Source organism: Salmo salar, chromosome ssa19 (assembly GCF_905237065.1).
Source record: "Salmo salar chromosome ssa19, Ssal_v3.1, whole genome shotgun sequence".
Classification (NCBI taxonomy): domain Eukaryota; kingdom Metazoa; phylum Chordata; class Actinopteri; order Salmoniformes; family Salmonidae; genus Salmo; species Salmo salar.
In genome coordinates, this window is record NC_059460.1 from 73,968,434 (window position 1) to 73,993,026 (window position 24,593).

Consider the following 24,593-nt stretch of genomic DNA (forward strand, 5'->3'; position numbering starts at 1 on the left):
TGAGAAATTATTAAATGAATTAGTCCACACACGCACACGCACACGCACACGCACACACACACACACACACACACACACACACACACACACACACACACACACACACACACACACACACACACACACACACACACACACACACACACACACACACACACTGTGATGGCGGAAAAGGAGGTACTGTGTCATTATGCTTAATGTCTCCTAAGCTTTGGGGTTTTACAAAAGTGTTATTAGTGATGATCTCCCTGAACAAAATTATCTCCACAGGTGGTCTTGTTCAAGGTAAAATCCTCGGGACCACCCAGGCTTTGGCTATGTATAACTAGCCAGGTAGATCCCAGCACACCTTTCCATTCTCACACTGATCTGTGGTCTGTCTGTACCTTACAGGTAGTGAAGTACATTCGTGGGGCATCAGCTTAATCCATGCATTACTGTGTGCACATATCAGTGAACAGACATCTTATTATCCTCTCATGATAGTAGAACTCTTAATCAGCAGAGGAAGTTCTGTAATAAAATCATCACGTTATACTGCTGGGAACCTGTCAACACAGGCACATGCCAGAAAAGCGCTACGCAGGGAAGTTGTGAGAGAGAGATGGAGAGTTCCAGAATAACAGAAGAGCAGAAGCAGTAGGGAGGGTGGGTTGGCAGGGCTTTGCTCAGAGCCAATCAACTGTCAGAGAAAAAGATTGTGTTTGTGTGTGTGTGAGAGGGAGCGAGCGAGTTTAGTCTCCTTTTAGCAGCCTCTCTGTGATGCTGCCTATTTTAAAGGGACAACACACACTGCAGACAGCTGCACATGACAATCTACAGCAGCAGGGACTCTTGCTGCTGGATGCCTGTGGACCAGATATAACAAAGATTCAAAGAGAGGGAGGTAGAACAAGACAGCGAGAGCTAGAAAAAGATAGCGAGAGCGAGGAAGCTCCAGGGAAAGGTGGACACAACTCTTTGTCTTGAAACGTGTGTTTAAGAGGAATCGCTACTGAAAGTTTTTATGAGAGGCCAGCTCTCCTCTGGGGAGTGAAGCTTTCAGCCTGGCTGGCTACTTTCTTGCTCTTCCTTCAGATGTTTCTCCTGAGAACTATTTGGCTGGCTCACATCTCCAGTCTCTCCACACTGTCTATATCCCCTGGGACAATTCACGCGGATTGACAGTCACTACTCAGCACTGTCCTTGGATCAGTTTTGCACAGCTCCTAAAGGAGAAGATTGACCTGGCTGGCCTGAACAGGATCAGATTATCTTGGAGTGCGGATTTTGCGAGAAGGGGAACATTGAAGCTTGAATCGGGTCTTGTTCAGGCTTGATTGAATCCGATAACTCATATTTAGTCGGATATGTTCTACTTGGGTTTATACACTATACTTGTGTCCCATCGTGCCACATGAAGCGATTTGGGAGCCTGAGGTCGAGCAAGAAGAAGAAGGAGCCAGACAGACGGACAGGGAGGAGGCAGTCCGAGCCCCACGGCCTCTTGGGAAACAGTAAGCGGGCAGCATTTGTAGACACACTAATACCAATATGTACTTAAACAGTTACATGTGTTTTAGTAGCCTAAGTTTGTTCATGAATGATAAAACTGTGTTAAGTCTTTAGAAAGTGTGAGTGTGTGAGTTTGTTTGGATCTAACATCAAAGTCCATTGTCTTCTCAAGTAGTTGATGTGATGACTGATGTCATGACTGATGTGATACTGGAAGGCTTCGGAAGCCTAAGATGTTATGATGTCACCAGAGGGTTGCTAGCATGAAAAGCCAGGGAGCAAGACAGAGTTTCTATTGAGGGTGAAATAAGGCAATTGGAACCATTAAGGCAGATCAATGATCTGTTACTGTAACATAGGGGAAGAAAATGCAGGGCCGGATTAACAAATTATAATGCAGCCCCCCCCCATACACACACACACACTTTCTGGCACACCATTTTCAGTAAACAAATCCGTGCACCAAGATGTAAATGTACTTTTGAAGAAAAAGACCCTTTATAATAAAGCCATAATAATGTTTGCCTTGTGGCATAGGATAGAGTTGAGAAGAGGCCTTTTTAGGATTTCCACACATGGCCAGGGCCAGATTTAGAAATCATAGGCCCCGGGGCTTTGTTTTTTTTATCTGGTCTTGAATTCAAACAAATAGCCCAGGCCAATGAAGCGACACACATATTGTACAGTATTAAGAGGCAATATATATATATATATATACACTGCTCAAAAAAATAAAGGGAACACTAAAATAACACATCCTAGATCTGAATGAATGAAATAGTCTTATTAAATACTTTTATCTTTACATAGTTGAATGTGCTGACAACAAAATCACACAAATATAATCAATGGAAATCCAATTTATCAACCCATGGAGGTCTGGATTTGGAGTCACACTCAAAATTAAAGTGGAAAACTACACTACAGGCTGATCCAACTTTGATGTAATGTCCATAAAACAAGTCAAAATGAGGCTTAGTAGTGTGTGTGGCCTCCACGTGCCGGTATGACCTCCTTACAATGCCTGGGCATGCTCCTGATGAGGTGGCGGATGGTCTCCTGAGGGATCTCCTCCCAGACCTGGACTAAAGCATCCGCCAACTCCTGGACAGTCTGTGGTGCAACGTGGCGTTGGTGGATGGAGCGAGACATGATGTCCCAGATGTGCTCAATTGGATTCAGGTCTGGGGAACGGGTGGGCCAGTCCATAGCATCAATGCCTTCCTCTTGCAGGAACTGCTGACACACTCCTGCCACATGAGGTCTAGCATTGTCTTGCATTAGGAGGAACCCAGGGCCAACCGCACCAGCATATGGTCTCACAAGGGGTCTGAGGATCTCATCTCGGTACCTAATGGCAGTCAGGCTACCTCTGGCGAGCACATGGAGGGCTGTGTGGCCCACCAATGAAATGCCACCCCACACCATGACTGACCCACCGCCAAACCGGTCATGCTGGAGGATGTTGCAGGCGGCAGAACGTTCTCCACGGCGTCTCCAGACTCTGTCACGTCTGTCACATGTGCTCAGTGTGAACCTGCTTTCATCTGTGAAGAGCACAGGGCACCAGTGGCGAATTTGCCAATCTTGGTGTTCTCTGGCAAATGCCAAACGTCCTGCACGGTGTTGGGCTGTAAGCACAACCCCCACCTGTGGACGTCGGGCCCTCATACCACCCTCATGGAGTCTGTTTCTGATGGTTTGAGCAGACACATGCACATTTGTGGCCTGCTGGAGGTAATTTTGCAGGGCTCTGGCAGTGCTCCTCCTTGCACAAAGGCGGAGGTAGCGGTCCTGCTGCTGGGTTGTTGCCCTCCTACGGCCTCCTCCACGTCTCCTGATGTACTGGCCTGTCTCCTGGTAGCGCCTCCATGCTCTGGACACTACGCTGACAGACACAGCAAACCTTCTTGCCACAGCTCGCATTGATGTGCCATCCTGGATGAGCTGCACAACCTGAGCCACTTGTGTGGGTTGTAGATTCCATCTCATGCTACCACTAGAGTGAAAGCACCGCCAGCATTCAAAAGTGACCAAAACATCAGCCAGGAAGCATAGGAACTGAGAAGTGGTCTGTGGTTACCACCTGCAGAACCACTCCTTTATTGGGGGTGTCTTGCTAATTGCCTATAATTTCCACCTGTTGTCTATTCCATTTGCACAACAGCATGTGAAATGTATTGTCAATCAGTGTTGCTTCCTAAGTGGACAGTTTGATTTCACAGAAGTGTGATTGACTTGGAGTTACATTGTGTTGTTTAAGTGTTCCCTTTATTTTTTTGAGCAGTATATATACGGTGTATATATCATAGGCTACAGTTGGCTACTAAATAACATTTCCAGTGGCACACTGACTCACCTAATGATGAAGATGAAGCCATAGGCTATTACTCACGGTGATGGCCGATGTGCTCGTCGTGGCTGATGTGCTCATCGTGGCAATAGTCTATCTCAAGATGAGCTACTTTGAAGAAAAGTGCTGCTGTTAGCTACAAATAGCTACAAATTGGGAGTTATTGAGAAAAATGTATGTTGGTTCTACAGACAAATTAGTCTTCTCTTTTCCGCAGTAGGCATTTGCTTTGAAAAACTGTGCATTTTTACCACGATTGTATTTAGAAATCTGCAAAAGGCAAACCGAGAGCCGCAACCAACCATAAAAATATAATCTATAGATGGCAGTTCCCATTCAAGTAAGGACTGTCAAATTGCCAGGGTAGGATTTTACAAGACCCTTCTATGGATTATACAGTGCCTTGCGAAAGTATTCGGCCCCCTTGAACTTTTCGACCTTTTGCCACATTTCAGGCTTCAAACATAAAGATATAAAACTGTATTTTTTTGTGAAGAATCAACAACAAGTGGGACACAATCATGAAGTGGAACGAAATTTATTGGATATTTCAAACTTTTTTAACAAATAAAAAACTGAAAAATTGGGCGTGCAAAATTATTCAGCCCCCTTAAGTTAATACTTTGTAGCGCCACCTTTTGCTGCGATTACAGCTGTAAGTCGCTTGGGGTATGTCTCTATCAGTTTTGCACATCGAGAGACTGAAATTTTTGCCCATTCCTCCTTGCAAAACAGCTCGAGCTCAGTGACGTTGGATGGAGAGCGTTTGTGAACAGCAGTTTTCAGTTCTTTCCACAGATTCTCGATTGGATTCAGGTCTGGACTTTGACTTGGCCATTCTAACACCTGGATATGTTTATTTGTGAACCATTCCATTGTAGATTTTGCTTTATGTTTTGGATCATTGTCTTGTTGGAAGACAAATCTCCGTCCCAGTCTCAGGTCTTTTGCAGACTCCATCAGGTTTTCTTCCAGAATGGTCCTGTATTTGGCTCCATCCATCTTCCCATCAATTTTAACCATCTTTCCTGCCCCTGCTGAAGAAAAGCAGGCCCAAACCATGATGCTGCCACCACCATGTTTGACAGTGGGGATGGTGTGTTCAGGGTGATGGGCTGTGTTGCTTTTACACCAAACATAACATTTTGCATTGTTGCCAAAAAGTTTGATTTTGGTTTCATCTGACCAGAGCACCTTCTTCCACATGTTTGGAATGTCTCCCAGGTGGCTAGTGGCAAACTTTAAACGACACTTTTTATGGATATCTTTAAGAAATGGCTTTCTTCTTGCCACAATTCCATAAAGGCCAGATTTGTGCAGTATACGACTGATTGTTGTCCTATGGACAGAGTCTCCCACCTCAGCTGTAGATCTCTGCAGTTCATCCAGAGTGATCATGGGCCTCTTGGCTGCATCTCTGATCAGTCTTCTCCTTGTATGAGCTGAAAGTTTAGAGGGACGGCCGGGTCTTCGTAGATTTGCAGTGGTCTGATACTCCTTCCATTTCAATATTATCGCTTGCACAGTGCTCCTTGGGATGTTTAAAGCTTGGGAAATCTTTTTGTATCCAAATCCGGCTTTAAACTTCTCCACAACAGTATCTCGGACCTGCCTGGTGTGTTCCTTGTTCTTCATGATGCTCTCTGCGCTTTAAACGGACCTCTGAGACTATCACAGAGCAGGTGCATTTATACGGAGACTTGATTACACACAGGTGGATTCTATTTATCATCATTAGTCATTTAGGTCAACATTGGATCATTCAGAGATCCTCACTGAACTTCTGGAGAGAGTTTGCTGCACTGACAGTAAAGGGGCTGAATAATTTTGCACGGCCAATTTTTCAGTTTTTTAATTGTTAAAAAAGTTTGAAATATCCAATAAATTTCGTTCCACTTCATAATTGTGTCCCACTTGTTGTTGATTCTTCACAAAAAATTACAGTTTTATATCTTTATGTTTGAAGCCTGAAATGTGGCAAAAGGTCGAAAAGTTCAAGGGGGCCGAATACTTTCGCAAGGCACTGTATGTCTATGGTCACAATGCAGCAAGCTGTAGCCTATATTTGGGGAGCATGCTGCCCAAACTGCAGCCAGCCAGACTGTAGGCAACTGGTAACTTCCAACATATTTATTTTAACCTTTATTTAACTAGGCAAGTCAGTTAAGAACAAATTCTTATTTACAATGACGGCCTACACCAGCCAAACCTGGGCCAATTGTGGACCGCCCTATGGGACTCCCAATCAGGGCCAGTTGTGATACAGCCTGGATTCAAACCAGGGTATGTATAGTGATATCTTTAACACTGAGATGCAGTGCCTTAGACCGCTGCACCAATTGGGAACCCCAGAAAACACTTTAGTAAAAGAGGGCTACAAATAGTATGCTATGGTGTGGGGTACCTAAACCATGCTTTCCTGGCATGGTTTAGGTCCACTTGTAGAATCTATGCCAAGGTGCGTAGAAGCTGTTCTGGTTGCTTGTGGTGGCCAAACACCCTTTTTAGACACTATGTTAGTGTTTCCTTTATTTTGCCAGTTACCTGTATGCGCTTGTGATAAAATGTAATCCAGTTATTTTTTGAGAAACTGTTGATCCTGTGTGACTAAATTATGCTCTCTAGTGTATTTTGAACATTAAGAGCGGGCTCCTGTGGTTGGATTTAAAAAAATAATAATAATCATGTTTTTATTATTTTTTAAATGCCTCTTGGGCCCCCTTTGGGCTTTGGCCCAGCCCCTGACTCACACAATTGACCAGTCACATTTATTTATTATGCAGTTTATTTATTTTTTATTAATCAGTTACCTAATCAAGGCAGGACCCCCCCAGTTACCCTCCTCCTCTCCTCCCTCCATCTGATGATTAGCAGAGTTGCAGCAGGTTGTCTACACTCATTGAGAGTGGGCTCCTGAATCCTCCTGTGGTTGGTGGTTGCAGTAAAAAAAACATTTATAATATATATATATACTGTATACATTTCCTTTATTTTTATTTCATTTTTATTTATTTACTTCTACCTCTCGCCATGGGCCTGGGTCCAGGGGCTTCAGTCCCGGTAAGCCCCTGCATTAATCCGGCCCTGCTGACATGAAGTAGATTTGATTGATATCCCCTCATTCATTGCCTTGAAATGACCCAGCTCAGAAGTTCTTAAAACGTCGTGACGATCACCTCAGCATGTAAACATGTCAAACATGTGCTCCATAAGATATGAGGTATTTCATCTAGTCGCGCATTCTAAGCTCTTTGAGCCTTCAAATAGCCTCCACAACTTAAAAATGGCCAAACACAGAGAGCTTTTAAAGAACCTTTTGGATCAACTTCACTCATCACAGGGCTGGCACTTGAACATATTGGCCTATTTCCTGCCTTGACATTGTGGATGGCAACACTCCATTCTAGTAACAAAAGTAGGGTTGTGTTCATTAGGCACTAAACTGAAGAAACTTGAGTAAAACAGCAAGGAACTACCTGGAACTGATACGAAATGCTCGTAGTTATTTAGTTCTGCATCACATATTGCATGTACTGATTCTTTCTTTACAGCCTTTAATCTCTAGTTTTAGAAAACAAAATGTTTGAATACATTTGTTTTTAGACTGTCCATTGTTTGGATTGAGCAACGGGTGCCATAACCCTGACTCGTAAGACTTCACAACACAGTCCTGTCTGTGTTCACAGATTGCAGTTAGAATGTCATCTGGATTAAATCCAAACTGGCAACCAGGTGTTTTCAGGGAAATTCAAAACTGCATTAATCCTGCGCTACACAGAATGTTTGAATGTGTATCCACTTGAGTTCCGTTTGACATGGATGAATGCAGTGGTTGTCTGACCTCAGTAGGTGGCACTGTTGACTTCCTTAACAATTTGAATATCTACTTTTTTTTCAAAAGTACCGGTAGTCAAGACATTTTCCCCCCAAAATGTGTGAATGTTTATAATTTATACAGAGCATGTTTGTGCAAGCCTATGAAAGAGGGTACTGATCCATGTTTAGTATAATGTGGTCAGGGTATTTACACACTTTAAAACAGCACCACTTTCCTGTCTGGCTGTCATATACAGTTGAAGTCGGAAGTTTACATACACCTTAGCCAAATACATTTCAACTCAGTTTTTCACAATTCCTGACATTTAATCCCTGTAAAAATTCCCTGTCTTAGGTCAGTTAGGATCACCACTTTATTTTAAGAATGTGAAATGTCAGAATAATAGTAGAGAGAATGATTTATTTCAGCTTTTCTTTTCTTTCATCACATTCCCATTGCGTCAGAAGTTTCCATACACTCAATTAGTATTTGGTAGCATTGCCTTGAAATTGTTTATCTTGGGTCAAACGTTTTAGGTAGCCTTCTATTGTTGTTTCATCAGACCAGAGGACATTTCTCCAAAAAGTACAATCTTTGTCCCCATGTGCAGTTGCAAACCGTAGTCTGGCTTTTTTATGGCGGTTTTGGAACAGTGGCTTCTTCCTTGCTGAGTGGCCTTTCAGGTTATGTCGATATAGGACTTTTTTACTGTGGATATAGATACTTTTGTACCTGTTTCCTCCAGCATCTTCACAAGGTCCTTTGCTGTTGTTCTGGGATTAATTTGCACTTTTCGCACCAAAGTACGTTCATCTCTAGGAGACAGAACGCGGCTCCTTCCTGAGCGGTATGACAGCTGCGTGGTCCCATGGTGTTTATACTTGCTTACTGTTGTTTGTACAGATGAACATGGTACCTTCAGGCGTTTGGAAATTGCTCCCAAGGATGAACCAGACTTTTTTTTTTCTGAGGTCTTGGCTGATTTATTTTTATTTTCCCATGATGTCAGGCACTGAGTTTGAAGTACACCTCCAATTGACTCAAATGATGTCAATTAGCCTATCAGAAGCTTTTAAAGCCATGTCATAATTTTCAGAACACAACGCGTCTCCTTTCTGAGCGGTATGACGGCTGCGTGCCATGGTGTTTAAACTTGCGTACTATTGTTTGTACAGATGAACATGGTACCTTTAGGCGTTTGGAGAAAATAATTCTGAGGTCTTGTCTGATTTCTTTTGATTTTCCAATGATGTCAAGCAAAGAGGCACTGAGTTTGAAGGTAAGCCTTGAAATACATCTACCCCCGGTTGACTCAAATTATGTCAATTAGCCTATCAGAAGCTTCTAAAGCCATGACATAATTTTCTGGAATTTTCCAAGCTGTTTAAAGGCACAGCCAACTTAGTGTATGTAAACTTCTGACCCACTGGAATTGTAATACAGTGAATTATAGGTGAAATAATCTGTCTGTAAACAATTGTTGGAAAAAAAAGTAGACTTCCTAACCGACTTGCCAAAACTATAGTTTGTTAACAAGAAATTTGTGGAGTGGTTGAAAAACGAGTTTTAATGACTCCAACCTAAGTGTATGTAAACTTCCGACTTCAACTGTATTTAATGGCCACAGGTATGACGGGCCAAGTGCAAAGCTCTTTGAGGAATGACATTGGTTGGCAAGTCAGACTCCTACCATTATGGAAACACTTAGGATAGTGTCATTGATTGATTAGCCAATCCACTGATTTATTGATCGGATTTCTTCTTATGATGTTGGGTGGCAGGTAGCCTAGTGGTTAGAACGTTGGGTCAGTAACTGAAAGGTTGCTGAATCGAATCACTGAGCTGACAAGGTAAAAATCTGGCATTCTGCACCTGAACAAGGCAGTTAACCCACTGTTCCCCTGTAGGCTGTCATTGTAAATAAGAATTTGTTCTTAACTGACTTGCCTAGTTAATAAAGGATTAAATAAAAACAATGTAAATGATCACATAATTTGTCATTTAAGCAATAAGACTTGAGGGGGTGTGGTATATCCTCCAGAGTGGTGCAGCAGTATAAGGCACTGCATCTCAGTGTTAGAGGCTTACTACAGACCTTGGTTCGATCCTGGGCTGTATCACAACTGGCCGTGATTGGGAGTCCTGTAGGGCAGCGCACAATTGGCCCAGTGTTGTTAGGGGAGGGTTTGGCCGGGGTAGAATTTGTTCTTAACTGACTTGCCTAGTTAAATAAAGGTTTAATAAAAATGGCCAATATACCATGGCTAAGGGCTGTTCTTATGAAACGAGTAGTACCTTTATACAGCCCTTAGCCGTGGTATATTGGCCATATACCACAAACCCCCGAGGTGCCTTATTGCTATTATAAACTGGTTACCAACGTAATTAGAGCAGTACAAATACATTTTTTGTCATACCCGTGGTACACGGTGTGATATTTTGTTCAGTTCAGTGTCAGTTTCGGATCTAAACGTTGTCAATAAAGCAGGGAATTGGGAGCTTTAACAGTGTGGGGGTCTTCTTGTTCTATACTTGCATTCTTTATTATCCCAGCACCTATGTTTTTAAGGATGTGCATATGACCACAAACTATACCATGGCTGTCAGCCAATCAGCATTTAGGGCTCGAACCACCCAGTTTATAATATCATTTAGGTTACAGTAGTTATGTAAAATCAAAAGAAGTGCCCTCACTTTCATGAGGCTTTCATGTGGATTTCAAGGCTCTAAAACCCAGTGTTGAGAGAAAATAACATACACTGTCATTTATTTACCTTTTTTAACCCAACGGCAGCCATTAGCTCACCATCAAAGAGCTTCCATTCAACTATATGTGGCTATGAGTGTATGTTTTGAGCATTTTCCCCATCACTAGTGATTCATGTCTAGCTCTCGGCAAAGTCAAAGCAGAAGGACTTTCATACTGTAGGTCTGAATGGGTGACCAATGACCACTCAAGAATATGCCAGCAGTATTTCTCCCTTGTAAAACACTGGAGGTGTCTCATGGCCAAGTGTGTGTGTGTGTGTGTGTGTGTGTGTGTGTGTGTGTGTGTGTGTGTGTATAAAGAGAACTGTCATATCAGGTTCTGTTTTGGTTTACACTGTTCTGACAACCCTGCAATGCATGCTGGTACACCCCACTGATTTCTCTAGCCTCTCTCTGTCACCTTACTTGACACTGTCGCAGATGGCAACTCCCTAAGAGCTCTGTCTCTCTCTCTCTCTCAAACTCTGTTGCCATGGTTTCCTCACACCATGACATCCCATGATGCAACATGTTGATTGTCTGGAACTGTGATCAAATGAAAACCCTAGGGTTATGTGATTTCTAAGTCGTTAAGATTTTTTTTCTAGTTTGTTTTAAGTGTGACACATTAGGTGTGTTGTATATCATAGCAGAAATAATGGAATCAAAGTTATAAGAGTTAAACGTAGGCCACCCATAACCTTGACACTCCAAATGGATTATGAACTGTCATAGAACAAAACAATTGTATATCTCTGTCTGTTTGTATTGCCCCTTTTCCCAAAGTCACTCTACTTTGTCAAACACAGTAGGTTTATTATTTGATCAGCTGGCGGGTGCTTCAGGGGAACTGTGCTTATTGATCATCTCCATCTGGTTGATGAAGTAGCTTCGACACATCAAGTACCAGATACGTATCTATGAAGAGGCACACAAGGTATTCACGAATAGCTCTTTTGCTAGCCAGTGAGTTCGCACAGCTACATTTCAGTACATAGAAATGTGTTGTTTATACGCCGTCCAATGTCAAGTATATGGTACAAAAGATTTGACTTTTTGGTAGGCTCAGGGGTTGAGTGTCACTTGCACAGGAAAATGATGCAGAAATGGAGTGAGAGAAATGTCTTTGTTCAAGTGAAAAACGTAACCTCCTTAATTGTCAGTGAAGAGGACACTTAAAACCAGCCCTTCAAAGGGCCCTTTGAAGTGTGTAAAGTGCTCTTTAGTAGAGTTAAATTGGTGCCACTGCCATTCACATGCATTAACTGTTTAATGTGTTCATAACGTATTTATAGTATGTTTATAATTCCGTCAGTGTTAGTGATCTGTGTAATTTATTAGCATCTTAAAAGATACAACAAGACGGATGCGGATATAAAACTGATATAGATACTACAGTGGGAGAGTGGCATAGGGACATGGACACAGATATAAAACCTGAGAGAGATGGAGGTAGAGATACTGACACCCCAAGAGAGACATGGGGGGCAGCAGACTGTCGTTAGTGTCAGACAAGCCAGACGCAAACTGTGAGAGTGTGAGGCTAGCAGATGTTTCACAGATCACAACCATGGCGAGAAGAATCATTCCAGATGAGTCCACAGATGGAAGCCATCATAGCACAGTACCCAGCTAGCACGTTTCTTAAAGGTTGTGGGAACGTACGTTTTTGGTTTGCCATTGGTTCTGGGAACATAGCCGTACGTTTCCTGACGGTAAAACAAAACGTTTTTTTTTTTTTATATTCTGAGAATGGAAATAAAATGTTTGCCTGTTCTAGAAACATAAATCTTTAGGTTGCAGGAAGGTTCTGAGAACGTTTTATTATGGTTCCCTGAAAGTTATCCTGGGAGGTTTTTTTTTACATTCTGAGAACAGAAATTATACGTTATTTGAAAGTAATTAAATAACGTTCTGAGAACATTCTCTAAATGTTGTGAATGTTTTGAACGAAATGTAAAGGTTATTTGGAGGTTTTTGAATAACTTCCTTAAAACTTTCGCTGAATGTTTCAATAAGATTGCTAGCTTAGGTGAACTGTTTTGAACACCAAGCACAGATAGAAATTCATTTGCTAAAGCATTAATCATGCAAACACATAGATTTTTTTTTATTGTGACAAGGCGTCAGTGAGATTCGAACCTACGATCTTCTGTTTTCTAGCCATGGAATTAGTCCACTGCTCCACCAGGATAGAGCTAGCATGCCATGTTATTTTGTTTTACTCATAGAAATCTGTTCATTTTAGTGTATTCAATCAGACCCCATTTCAAAAGAAACAAGCACTTATTAAGATCAGGTGTGGCCAATTAGTGGGCGCAGTCAACACACCTCAACTCACTTGACAAGATGGAGGATAGAGTTTTGTTGATGCTGAGAACGGAATTTATATGTCTTTGAATAACATTCTTAGAACGTTTTTTGAACATTACTAATGTTGTCTTGTAGTTTTTATGGAATACTTTCTTAATTTTCTGAGAACATGACTTTAAATAGAAACATGAAGAAACCTGTAGAATAGGTATGCTGAAATACTGAAATTCCCACAAAAGAACATTGTTTCTTAACGTTCTCTGAACAATTTGAGAACATGACTTTAAATAGAACCATGAGGAAACCTGTAGGAAACGTTATGCTGAGGTACTGAAATTCCCACCTAAGAAGCATGTGGTTCTCAGAACGTTATGTTCAAGTTGGGTGTCCTGCACCATCCCAGAACGTTGTGGGAAGGTTTTATGCAAAATAACCATAGGAAAACCACACTCTCACCAAGCAAGCTCTTAGAAACACATGTTTCTCAGAACATTATGTGCTAGCTGAGTATCCTGCACCATTCCCATAGCATTATGAGAAGGTTGCATGCAAAATAACCATAGGACAACCACACTCTCATCAAGCTCAAAGAAACATATGGTTCTCAGAATGTTATCTGCTAGCTGGGTAAAACCTATTACCTACATTTCCAGTGGTTGGCTTGCTACATAGCAGACAAGCTGTCATTTCATGCAATTAACCTTTTGTGATTACCCAGGTAATCAAACATGTAGCACACATTATTAAAAAAGACGGACAAGATGCCAGATCAGGAGTTAATGTGACGTTTTTGAGGGAAGCCAACCCCTTAAATGAAATGCCTGGCTGCTGGACAGACACGTGACAAATCAGAACAAAGCAGAATCTGCTTCAGAAGAATGTTGTTCATCTGACCAGAATATTATTCAGAATATTGATTTTGACTTCTAAGAGATTGTGAACACTTAATCCATCACAAGGAGCTCGCTTTTCCATGATTCAGGCGGTTTCAGGAGGTTTCAGGTGGTTTTTCCAAATCATTCTGAAGTCTTTATGGAGAAGGAAATTATGACCTTTAGAGTGTGACCTTTTGTGTGACTTTTTGTGTGTGTGTGTGTGTGTGTGTGTGTGTGTGTGTGTGTGTGTGTGTGTGTGTGTGTGTGCGTGTGTGTGTGTGTGCAAAATCTGGGGAATTGTGTGTATACATTTGGCAGTAGGGTTGTGATTCAGTAGCGCTGATGTTAATGATCCCCTGTGGATTTACGAGGCAGAGAGACGGATAAAGCCTACACACACACACACACACACACACACACACACACACACACACACACACACACACACACACACACACACACACACACACAAAGTGGACTGCTTTTCAGATGACATCTTACTGGTGAGAAAGGCTCTTTGGAGCTCTCGCCCTTCATTTCTCTCTCCCGTCATCCCTCTCTCCCTTCATCCCTTTCTCCCTTCATCTCTCTCTCCCTCCATCCCTCCATCCCTTTATCCCTATAATGTTTTATTCTAGTCTAGGAAGCTGTGTACAGTGGTCAGGGCCGGCTCTAGCCTTTTGTGGGCCCTAAGTGAGATTTGGTTGGGGGGGCCCCCATTTTGCGGGCAAAACCCTCTTGACGGGGGACAGAAAAATGTACGTTTTAAAGTACATTTGCTGCAATTCTACACATTTTGCCATGGAGAGTAGAGAAAATGTTCCCGTTTTAAAGCAAACTTTCTGCAATTCTACCCATTTTGCCATGCATGGAGTGACATTTTTGACAGTTTTAAAGTGAATTTCTTGCAATTCTACACATTTTGCTTACATGCTGCCCACACTGCTCGCGTTACGTGCATCAGTGAGTGTCTGCGTAGGCCAGGCGCTAAAATATAACTTGCTTCTATTTTGACGCTTGATGCGCTGCAAATCCTGCCTCTCCCATCAACTCATTGGTTTTTAAGCGCTTATACCCACGTGGTTGATTGAAAGATGAACTGAGGTCAACACTCCAGTTTCGAAATTGCACCTTGTGTATTCTGCTATTCTAACTTTCAACAGTAAGTTGAGACCCCGAGTTCCCCAACTAGTTTTTTTTAGCGGCAGGAGCCGGCCATGATACGGGTCTATAAACTAATGGTTTCAAAGGGAACCTCTCCTGTGTCGCATGAATGGCTTGATGTAGGACAAAGTGATGTCAGGTCTTTGTCGTGCCGTTCACGTCTTCCGCTGGGGAGGACAGGACTGCAGGGAGGACGATTAGGGAAGTCCATTTAGGAACTGTAATACGCTGAATTGGTTTATTTTTTGTTTGTTACGATGGTTTGTTTCGAGAACATAATAATAATAATTGAAAAATTATTGGAATCTGTGTGGGTAGCTGGACAGGTAGGATGACTGACAGTGAAGGTGAACAGTTGGTCACGGGTCAGGTGACAGAGGAATGGATGAGGCTGAGGCAGGAATTCCTTCAACCATAAAGTGGTATATTTACTGGGTAGTTTGTCTGTGCTGCATAACAAAGGAAACAGAATAACATGTATCCAATCAAATTCATAATCACAAAGGTCAAATCATAACAATCATTCTCATTATTAACATAATTAGGTATTTCAGCAGTTCAGTTCGATAATAAGTCAATAGGAATCATCATTGAGTCATTTAGGCTCATAACTATTCATCATAATCATGAGAATAATAATACAAATAATTCAATCAGTTATTTGATTTCAGGATTGATCAGTTCAGCAAACAATAATGACGTTTCATATTTCATTCTTTTTCAGGTTTGTCTTCATATATACATGTCATTTCATTACATATTAACCATATATCGATGGCATAATTGGCCTGTGATGATCTGTAGGACCTTGATCATTGTCCATTTACATTCACAATAGGTTTGAAGCGTGCGCTCCGCGGTAATAACTATAAACAATAACTGATGGCCCGCTCTCCCGATCGCAACAGATAGTTCAGATGAAAGGTAACAGCTTCAGTGGATTTACGTTGATTCATGGACGCACAGAATGTCTGGATTAGACAGAGTTAAGGAAGAGAAAGCAGCGAGGTCGGGCGGTGGTGATTCTCCTTTTAATGAGTTGAGATCTGTCGGACATTTCCACCTGGCCCAGCTGAGCAAGTGGCCATGAATTAAAGGATGATTCCACCAACTCCATGGGCCTTTTCTACAATTATAATAATACATGCCATTTAGCAGACGCTTTTATCCAAAGTGACTTACAGTCATGCGTGCGTGTATACATACATGTTAAGCACAGGTGGTCCCAGGAATGTAATTCGCTATCCTGGTGTTGCAAGAGCCATGCTCTACCAACTGAGCTACAGAGGAGCACATTTTTAGTTTGGTTCACTTTCAATGGAGTAGATCGTTCTGTCACTTCTGGAGTTTGGCCTTGTGACCCCAATGCTCTGTTCCAATGAGCAAACCACTACTCCACCCTAATCCTACCTAATCCTATCATTTATAATAAAAAAACATTTGTCTGAATCTACTAATCCAAGGTGAGTAGAGTGTGGAATGGAACGGTATAATAATTTTTACTTTATTCAGTCATGAGTGACAGATGGGCCGGTTTTGCATTTCAGACTTACATTGGTTCCATTTTGCAAGCAACTCAATCAAACACACCTGAAGTAGGTTATTTGAAAGAAAACAAAAACTATTTTAATCCAGGTTTAGGCAGCACCTTGTTTTCCGGATCCATCCGGGGAGCTGTGAACTGCCTTGCTCAAGGGCAGAACGGGAGATGTTTTACCTTGTTGGCCTGTGGATTTGAACTAGCAACATTTACTGGCCCAACGTTCTAAGCGTTAGGTTACCTGCCGCCTGATTGGCTTCATACCTCCCCCACGATGCTGTGGCTGATGCTGGTGCTTAGTACTGTAATGTGTAGGGCGTACATTTTTTCCTGACAGGAAGGGATGTTTTACTGTACAACCGGTACATGGGCTGCATTCCATTCCAACTGGTATTGTAGATGTAAACAAATGCTCAACCTAGTTTCTAACATATTTCTTTCACCTTTCCAGTGTGAAGGAGAGTGAACAAGGGCAGAAGGAAGAGAGGACTTTTTGGAAGGGAATGCAGCCTATGACTGGTTCTACACCACCGCAAGTCACTATGTTCACACTATGTCCATGACTAGCCACTTAAAAGTCTGGTGAAGTGCCTAGAGGACTGTATTGATTCTGCTTGGGCTCATCAAGGAAGATGTACTCCATCGTCTGCATGTCAATAAGGTCTGCGATTAGAACCTCTGGGAGTGAGAGCTGATTAGTGATACCTACTCACTGTGATCTTCTTGCTTTGTTGGATAGCCAGAAAGGAGGATGTTTGTATGCCATGCATTGGATGAAAAGGTACTAACTAGTATAACAGTAGCTCATTAGTATAATGTGGACTTTCTGTTCTCAGTTGACTGTTTGAATGGTGTGTCTGTCATTTATTTTTAAACTTCTTCTTGAATATCTCTAAGGGCTATGTTGTTATAAATCATCAAATCAAATCCAATCAAATTTATTTTTATATAGCCCTTCGTACATCAGCTGATATTCTCAAAGTGCTGTACAGAAACCCAGCCTAAAACCCCAAACAGCAAGCAAAGCATGTGAAAGAAGCACGGTGGCTAGGAAAAACTCCCTAGGAAAAACTGATGTTGTTGATCTAGCTAGGTCCTTTTCAAACTCAGTTTTAAAAGGTCGTCTCTCCTGTCTTTGTAGCAGTGTTCAGATGCTTGCTACAACAACAAAGGATTATCTTTGTTTTAAAATAAATACCTATATATCTATCCTCCTAACTCCATTACTGCTGATTCAGACTTACACAATCATCTCTTAATCATCTGAATAACTTACTGTTTAAATGAGGCCTCTCCTCCTGGTTACCCTAGTGACCATATCCCTCGCACATCCCGCAAAGGTGGAGGTGTTGCTAACATTTCCGATAGCAAATTTCAATTTACAAAAAAAAAAAAAAAATCACTGCGTTTTCGTCTTTTGAGTTTCTAGTCACGAAATCTATGCAGCCTACTAAATCACTTTTTATAGCTACTGTTTAAAGGCCTCCTGGACCGTATACAGCGTTCCTCACTGAGTTCCTTGAATTCCTATCGGACCTTGTAGTCATGGCAGATAATATTCACATTTTTGGTGACTTTAATATTCACATGGAAAAGTCCACAGACCCACTCCAAAAGGCTTTCGGAGCCATCATCGACTCAGTGGGTTTTGTCCAACATGCCAAAGTCTGGACCAAGTTTTGTCCCGTGGAATAAATATTGTGGATCTTAATGTTTTTCCTCATAATCCTGGACTATCGGACCACCATTTTATTACGTTTGCAATCGCAACAAATAATCTGCTCAGACCGCAAACAAGGATCATCAAAAGCCGTGCAATAAATTCTCAGACAACCCAAAGATTCCTAGATATACCTTCCAGACTCCCTCCACCTACCCAAGGACGTCAGAGTACAAAAATCGGTTAACCACCTAACTGAGGAACTAAATGTAACCTTGCATAATACCCTGGATGCAGTCGCACCCCTAAAAACAAAAAACATTTGTCATAAGAATATAGCTCCCTGGTATACAGAAAATACTGAAGTCCTGAAGCAAGCTTCCAGAAAATTGGAACGGAAATGGTGCTACACCAAACTGGAAGTCTTCCAACTACCTTGGAAAGACAGTACCGTGCAGTATCGAAGAGCCCTCACTGCTGCTCGATCATCAACTTAATTGAGGAGAATATGAACAATCCAAAATGTATATTTGATACTGTTGCAAAGCTAACTAAAAAACAGCATTCCCCAAGAGAGGATGGCTTTCACTTCAGCAGTGATAAATTCTTGAACTTCTTTGACGAAAAGATCACAATCATTAGAAAGCAAATTACGGACTCCTCTTTAAATCTGCGTATTTCTCCAAAGCTCAGTTGTCCTGAGTCTGCACAACACTGCCAGGACCTAGGATCAAGGGAGACACTCAAGTTTTTTAATACTATATCTCTTGACACATTGATGAAAATAGTCTTGGCCTCTAAACCTTCAAGTTGCATACTGGACCCTATTCCAAATAAACTACTGAAAGAGCTGCTTCCTGTGCTTGGCCCTCCTATGTTGAATATAATAAACGGCTCTGTAACGATCGTCTAAAGGAGTAGACCAAGGTGCAGCGTGGTATGTGTTCATCCTGATATTTATTTGAACTCTGAACACTTAAACAAAATAATAAACAATGGAACACGACCGTCACGTCTTGCAGGCTTTACACAGCAGTACGAAAATAAGATCCCACAACTCAAGGAGGGAAAGGGCTGCCTAAGTATGGTTCCCAATCAGAGACAACGATAGGCAGCTGCCTCTGATTGGAAACCATACCTGGCCAAAACATAGAAATATAAACCATAGAATTCCCACCCCACACCCTGACCTAACCACATAGAGAAATAAACCATCTCTCTCAGGTCAGGGTGTGACAGTACCCCCCCCCAAAGGGGCGGACTCCTGGCCGCAAACCTGAACCTATAGGGGAGGGTCCGGGTGGACATCTATACTTGGCGGCGGCTCTGGTTCGGCGCGTAGCCCCCACACCGCCCGCTGATCCCCCCGCTTCTGTGTCGCAGGAGGAACCAGACCGTGGATCATCGCCGGAGGCTCTGAACTGCCGACCGCCGCTGAAGGCTCCGGGCTGCAGGCCGCCGCTGAAGACTCCGGGCTGCAGACCGCCGCTGAAGACTCCGGGCTGCAGACCGCCGCTGAAGACTCCGGGCTGCAGACCGTCGCTGAAGACTGCGGGCTGCAGACCGTCGCTGAAGACTTTGGGCTGCAGGCCTTCTCAGGAGGCTCCGGACTGGGGAGCGTCGCTGGAGGCTCTGGACTGGGGAGCATCGCTGGAGGCTCCAGACTGGAGAGAGTCTCTGGAGGCTCCGGACTGGGGAGCGTCGTTGGAGGCTCCGGACTGGGGAGCGTCGCTGGAGGCTCCGGTCTGGGAAGCGTCGCTGAAGGCTCAGGACTGGAGAGCGTCGCTGTAGGTTCCGGACTGGGGACCGTCGCTGCAGGCTCCATGCCATGGATCATCACTACAGGTTCCGTGCCATGGATCATCACTGGAGGCTCCGGGCCATGGATTATCACTGGAGGCTTCGTACCATGGATAATCTCTACAGGATTCTGGGCCATGGATCATCCCTACAGGCTTCTTGCCATGGATTATCCCTACAGGCTCCGGGCCATGGATTATCACTGGAGGCTTCGTGCCATGGATCATCCCTACAGGCTCCGGGCCATGGATCATCACTGGAGGCTTCGTGCCATGGATCATCACTGGAGGCTTCGTGCCATGGATCATCACTGGAGGCTTCGGACCACAGATCATCACTGGAGGCTTCCTACGTGGAGCTGGAACCAGTCTCACCGGACTGGGGAGACGCACAGGAGACTGGGTGCGCAGAGCAGGCACAGGGTATACTGGGCTGTGGAGGCGCACTGGAGGTCTGGAGCTTAGGGCTGGCACACCCCATCCTGGTTGGATGGTTAATTTAGCCCAGCAAGGGCGGAGCGCTGGTACAGGACGAACTGGGCTGTGCTGGTGAACTGGGGGTACCGTGCGTAGAGCTAGCGCAGAATAACCTGGGCCGAAGAGACGCACTGGAGACCAGGAAGGCTGAGCCGGCACACTTCTTCCTGGCTGACGGCCAACTCTAGCACGGCAATGGTGAGGAGCTTGCACCGAGCGCACCGGGCTGTGAGTGCGCACTGGCGACACAGTGCGCGCTCGGTCACTCGTTCCACCACGGTAAGCATGGGGAGTTGGCTCAGGTCTCAACCCCGACTTCGCCAATCTCCCCGTGTGCCAATTTGGGGGGGCGCTGCCTCTTGGGCTTCTGTTGTTGCTTTGCCTGTTCCTCCCAGTATCGCCGTTCCACTTTCGCTGCCTCTATCTCCTCTTGCGGACGGCAATACTCCCCAGGCCTTGTCCAGGGTCCTGCCCCATCCAGGATTTCCTCCCAGGTCCAGTCATCCTGCCCACGGTGCTTGGTCCTTTGGTGGTGGGATCTTCTGTAACGATCGTCTAAAGGAGTAGACCAAGGTGCAGCGTGGTATGTGTTCATCTTGATATTTATTTGAACTCTGAACACTTAAACAAAATAATAAACAATGGAACACTACCGTCACGTCTTGCAGGCTTTACACAGCAGTACAAAAATAAGATCCCACAACTCAAGGAGGGAAAAGGGCTGCCTAAGTATGGTTCCCAATCAGAGACAATGATAGGCAGCTGCCTCTGATTGGAAACCATACCTGGCCAAAACATAGAAATATAAACAATAGAATGCCCACCCCACACCCTGACCTAACCACATAGAGAAATAAACTGTCTCAGGTCAGGGCGTGACAGGCTCCCTATCCACTTGATGTTTACCAAACTCACTAAAAGTGGCAGTAATAAAGCCTCTCTTGAAAAAGCCAAACCTTGACCCAGAAAATATAAAAAAACATTGGCCTATATCGAATCTCCCATTCCTCTCAAAAATGTTTGAAATAGATGTTACGCAGCAACTCATTGCCTTCCTGAAGACAAACAATGTATGCGAAATGCTTCAGTCTGGTTTTACACCCCATCACAGCACTGAGACTGCACTCGTTAATGGCGTCAGACCAAGGCTCTGCATCTGTCCTTGTGCTCCTAGACGTTAGTGTTGCTTTTGATACCATCGATCGCCACGTATTTTTGGAGAGATTGGAAACCCAAATTGATCTACACAGACAAGTTCTGGCCTGGTTTAGATCTTATCTGTCGGAAAGATATCAGTTTGTCTCTTTGGATGGTTTGTCTTCTGACAAATCAACTGTAAATTTCAGTGTTCCTCAAGGTTCCGTTTTAGGACCACTATTGTTTTCACTATATATTTTACCTCTTGGTGATGTCATTCGGAAACATAATGTTAACTTTCACTGCTATGCGGATGATACAAAGCTGTACATTTCGATGAAACATGGTGAAGCCCCAAAATTGCCCTCCCTGGAAGCCTGTGTTTCAGACACAAGGAAGTGGATGGTGGCAAATGCTTTAATTTTAAACTCAGACAAAACAGAGATGCTAGTTCTAGGTCCCAAGGAACAAAGAGATATTATATTGGATCTGATAATTAATCATGATGGTTGTACAGTAATCTCAAATAAAACTGTGAAGGACCTCAGCGTTACTCTGGACCATGATCTCTCTTTTGATGAACATATCAAGAATATTTCAAGAACAGCTTTTTTCCATCTTCGTAACATTGCAAAAATTTTAATCTTTCTGCTAGAATCTTGACTAGAACCAAAAACTTTGATCATAGGACTCCAGTGCTAGACTCTCTACACCGGCTTCCTGTAAACGCTCGGGCTGATTTCAAGGTTTTACTGCTAACCTACCTATCTTTCCGATTTGGTCCTGCCGTACATATTTACACATACGCTATGGTCACAAGACGCAGGCCTCCTTACTGTCCCTAGAATTTCTAAGCAAACAGCTTGAGGCAGGACTTTCTCCTATAGAGCTCAATTTTTATGGAATGGTCTGCCTATCCATGTGAGAGACGCAGACTTGGTCTCGACCTTTAACCTTTCTGGCGCAGGCGTTCCGCTAGCGACCCACCTCGACAACATCCAGTAAAATTGCAGAGCGCAAAATTCAAAATACAGAAATAGTCATAATAAACATTAATAAAAAATACAAGTGTTATACATCGGCTTAAAGATGAACTTCTTGTTAATCCAGCCGCTTTGTCAGATTTCAAAAAGGCTTTACGGCGAAAGCATACCATGCGATTATCTGAGGACAGCGCCCCGCTTACAAAAGCATACAAACATTTTACAACCAAGTAAAGGAATTACAAAAGTCAGAAATAGCGATAAAATGAATCACTTAACTTTGAAGATCTTCATAAGGTTGCAGTCACAAGAGTCCCAGCTACACAATAAATGTTTGTTTTGTTCGATAAAGTCCCTCTTTATATCCCAAAAACTCTGTTTTGTTGGCGCGTTTTGTTCAGTAATCCACTGACTCCAAGGCGGTCAAAACATGCAGATGAATACATCCTAATAGTACCGGTACAGTTCGTCAAAACATGTCAAACGATGTTTATAATTAATCCTCAGGTTGTCAATTGTCTAAATAATCGATAATATTTCAACCGGACAATATCGTATTCAATAGAAAGGAAAAACAATGAAGGGCGCACAATCAGTCACTCGCGCAAACCAGCTCTGCATTCTTCCTCAGTTCACTGACAAAAAGGGTCTCATTCTTCTTCATTTTTCAGACAATAACCCTGAAACAATGTCTAAAGACTGTTGACATCTAGTGGAAGCCATAGGAACTGCAATCTGGGTCCTAACCCATTAGATACTGTATAGGCATTCAATTAAAAATACCCACATCAAAAAAATCCCACTTCCTGCATGGATTTTCCTCAGGTTTTCACCTGCCATATCAGTTCTGTTATACTCACAGACATTATCTTAACAGTTTTGGAAACTTTAGAGTGTTTTCTATCCAAATCTACCAATTATATGCATATCCTAGCTTCTGGGCCTGAGTAACAGGCAGTTTACTTTGGGCACGCATCTCATCCAGACATCGAAATACTGGCCCCAAGCCATAAGAAGTTTTAAGTCTTTATTGAAGATTCATCTCTTCAGTAGGTCCTATGATTGAGTGTAGTCTGACCCAGGGGTGTGAAGGTGAACAGAAAGGTACTGGAGCGACGAACCGCCCTTGCTGTCTCTGCCTGGGTGGTTCCCCTTTCTCCAATGGGATTTTCTGCCTCTACCCTATTACGGGGGCTGAGTGACTGGCTTACTGGTGCTCTTCCATGCCGTCCCTAGGAGGGGTGCATCACTTGAGTGGGTTGAGTCACTGACGTGTTCTTCCTGTCTGGGTTGGCGCCCCCTCGGGTTCGTGCCGTGGTGGAGATCTCTGTGGGCTATACTCGGCCTTGTCTCAGGGTAGTAAGTTGGTGGTTGAAGATATCCCTCTAGTGGTGTGGGGGCTGTGCTTTGGCAAAGTGGGTGGGGTTATATCCTGTCTGTTTGGCCCTGTCTGGGGGTATTGTCGGACAGGGCCATAGTGTTTCCCGACCCCTCATGTCTCAGCCTCCAATATTTATGCTGCAGTAGTTTATGTGTCGGGGGGGCGGAGGGTCAGTCTGTAATATTTGGAGTATTTCTCCTTTCTCATCCGGTGTCCTGTGTGAATTTAAGTATGCTCCCTTTAATTCTCTCTCTCTCTTTCTCTCTCCTTCGCTCTCTCTTTCTTGCTCTCTTCTCTCGGAGGACCTGAGCCCTAGGACCATGCCCCAGGACTACCTGGCCTGATGACTCCTTGCTGTCCCCAGTCCACCTGGTCATGCTGCTGCTCCAGTTTCAACTGTTCTGCCTGCGGCTATGGAATCCTGACCTGTTCACTGGATGTGCTACCTTGTCCCGGACCTGCTGTTTTGGACTCTCTCTACTGCACCTGCTGTCTCTAACTCTGAATGATCGGCTATGTAAAGCCAACTGACATTTACTCCTAAGGTGCTGACCTGTTGCACCCTCGACAACCACTGTGATTATTATTATCTGACTCTGCTGGTCATCTATGAATGTTTGAACATCTTGGCCATGTTCTGTTATAATCTCCACCAGCACAGCGAGAAGAGGACTGGCCACCCCTCAGAGCCTGGCTCCTCTCTAGGTTTCTTCCTAGGTTCTGGCCTTTCTAGGGAGTTTTTCTTAGCCACCGTGCTTCTACATCTGCTTTGCTTGCTGTTTGGGGTTTTCGGCTGGGTTTCTGTACAGCACTTTGTGACATCGGCTGATGTAAAAAAGGGCTTTATAAATA

General features: G+C 43.5%; 1 protein-coding gene across 7 annotated transcripts in view; it reads left to right on the forward strand.

The window, feature by feature from the left end:
* prkag2a (protein kinase, AMP-activated, gamma 2 non-catalytic subunit a) overlaps window positions 1-24,593 on the forward strand; it is a 157,431-nt gene that overhangs the window by 83,214 nt on the left and 49,624 nt on the right. Inside the window, exon 1 of one of the 7 annotated variants that reach the window (XM_045702719.1) lies at window positions 754-1,496. The exons of the other annotated variants lie outside the window; for them this stretch is intronic. Coding sequence (XP_045558675.1) covers window positions 1,397-1,496 — 100 coding nt within the window. The 5' untranslated portion in view covers window positions 754-1,396. Of the gene's footprint in view, window positions 1-753; window positions 1,497-24,593 lie in introns of those variants that run through there. 7 annotated transcript variants of the gene reach the window in all.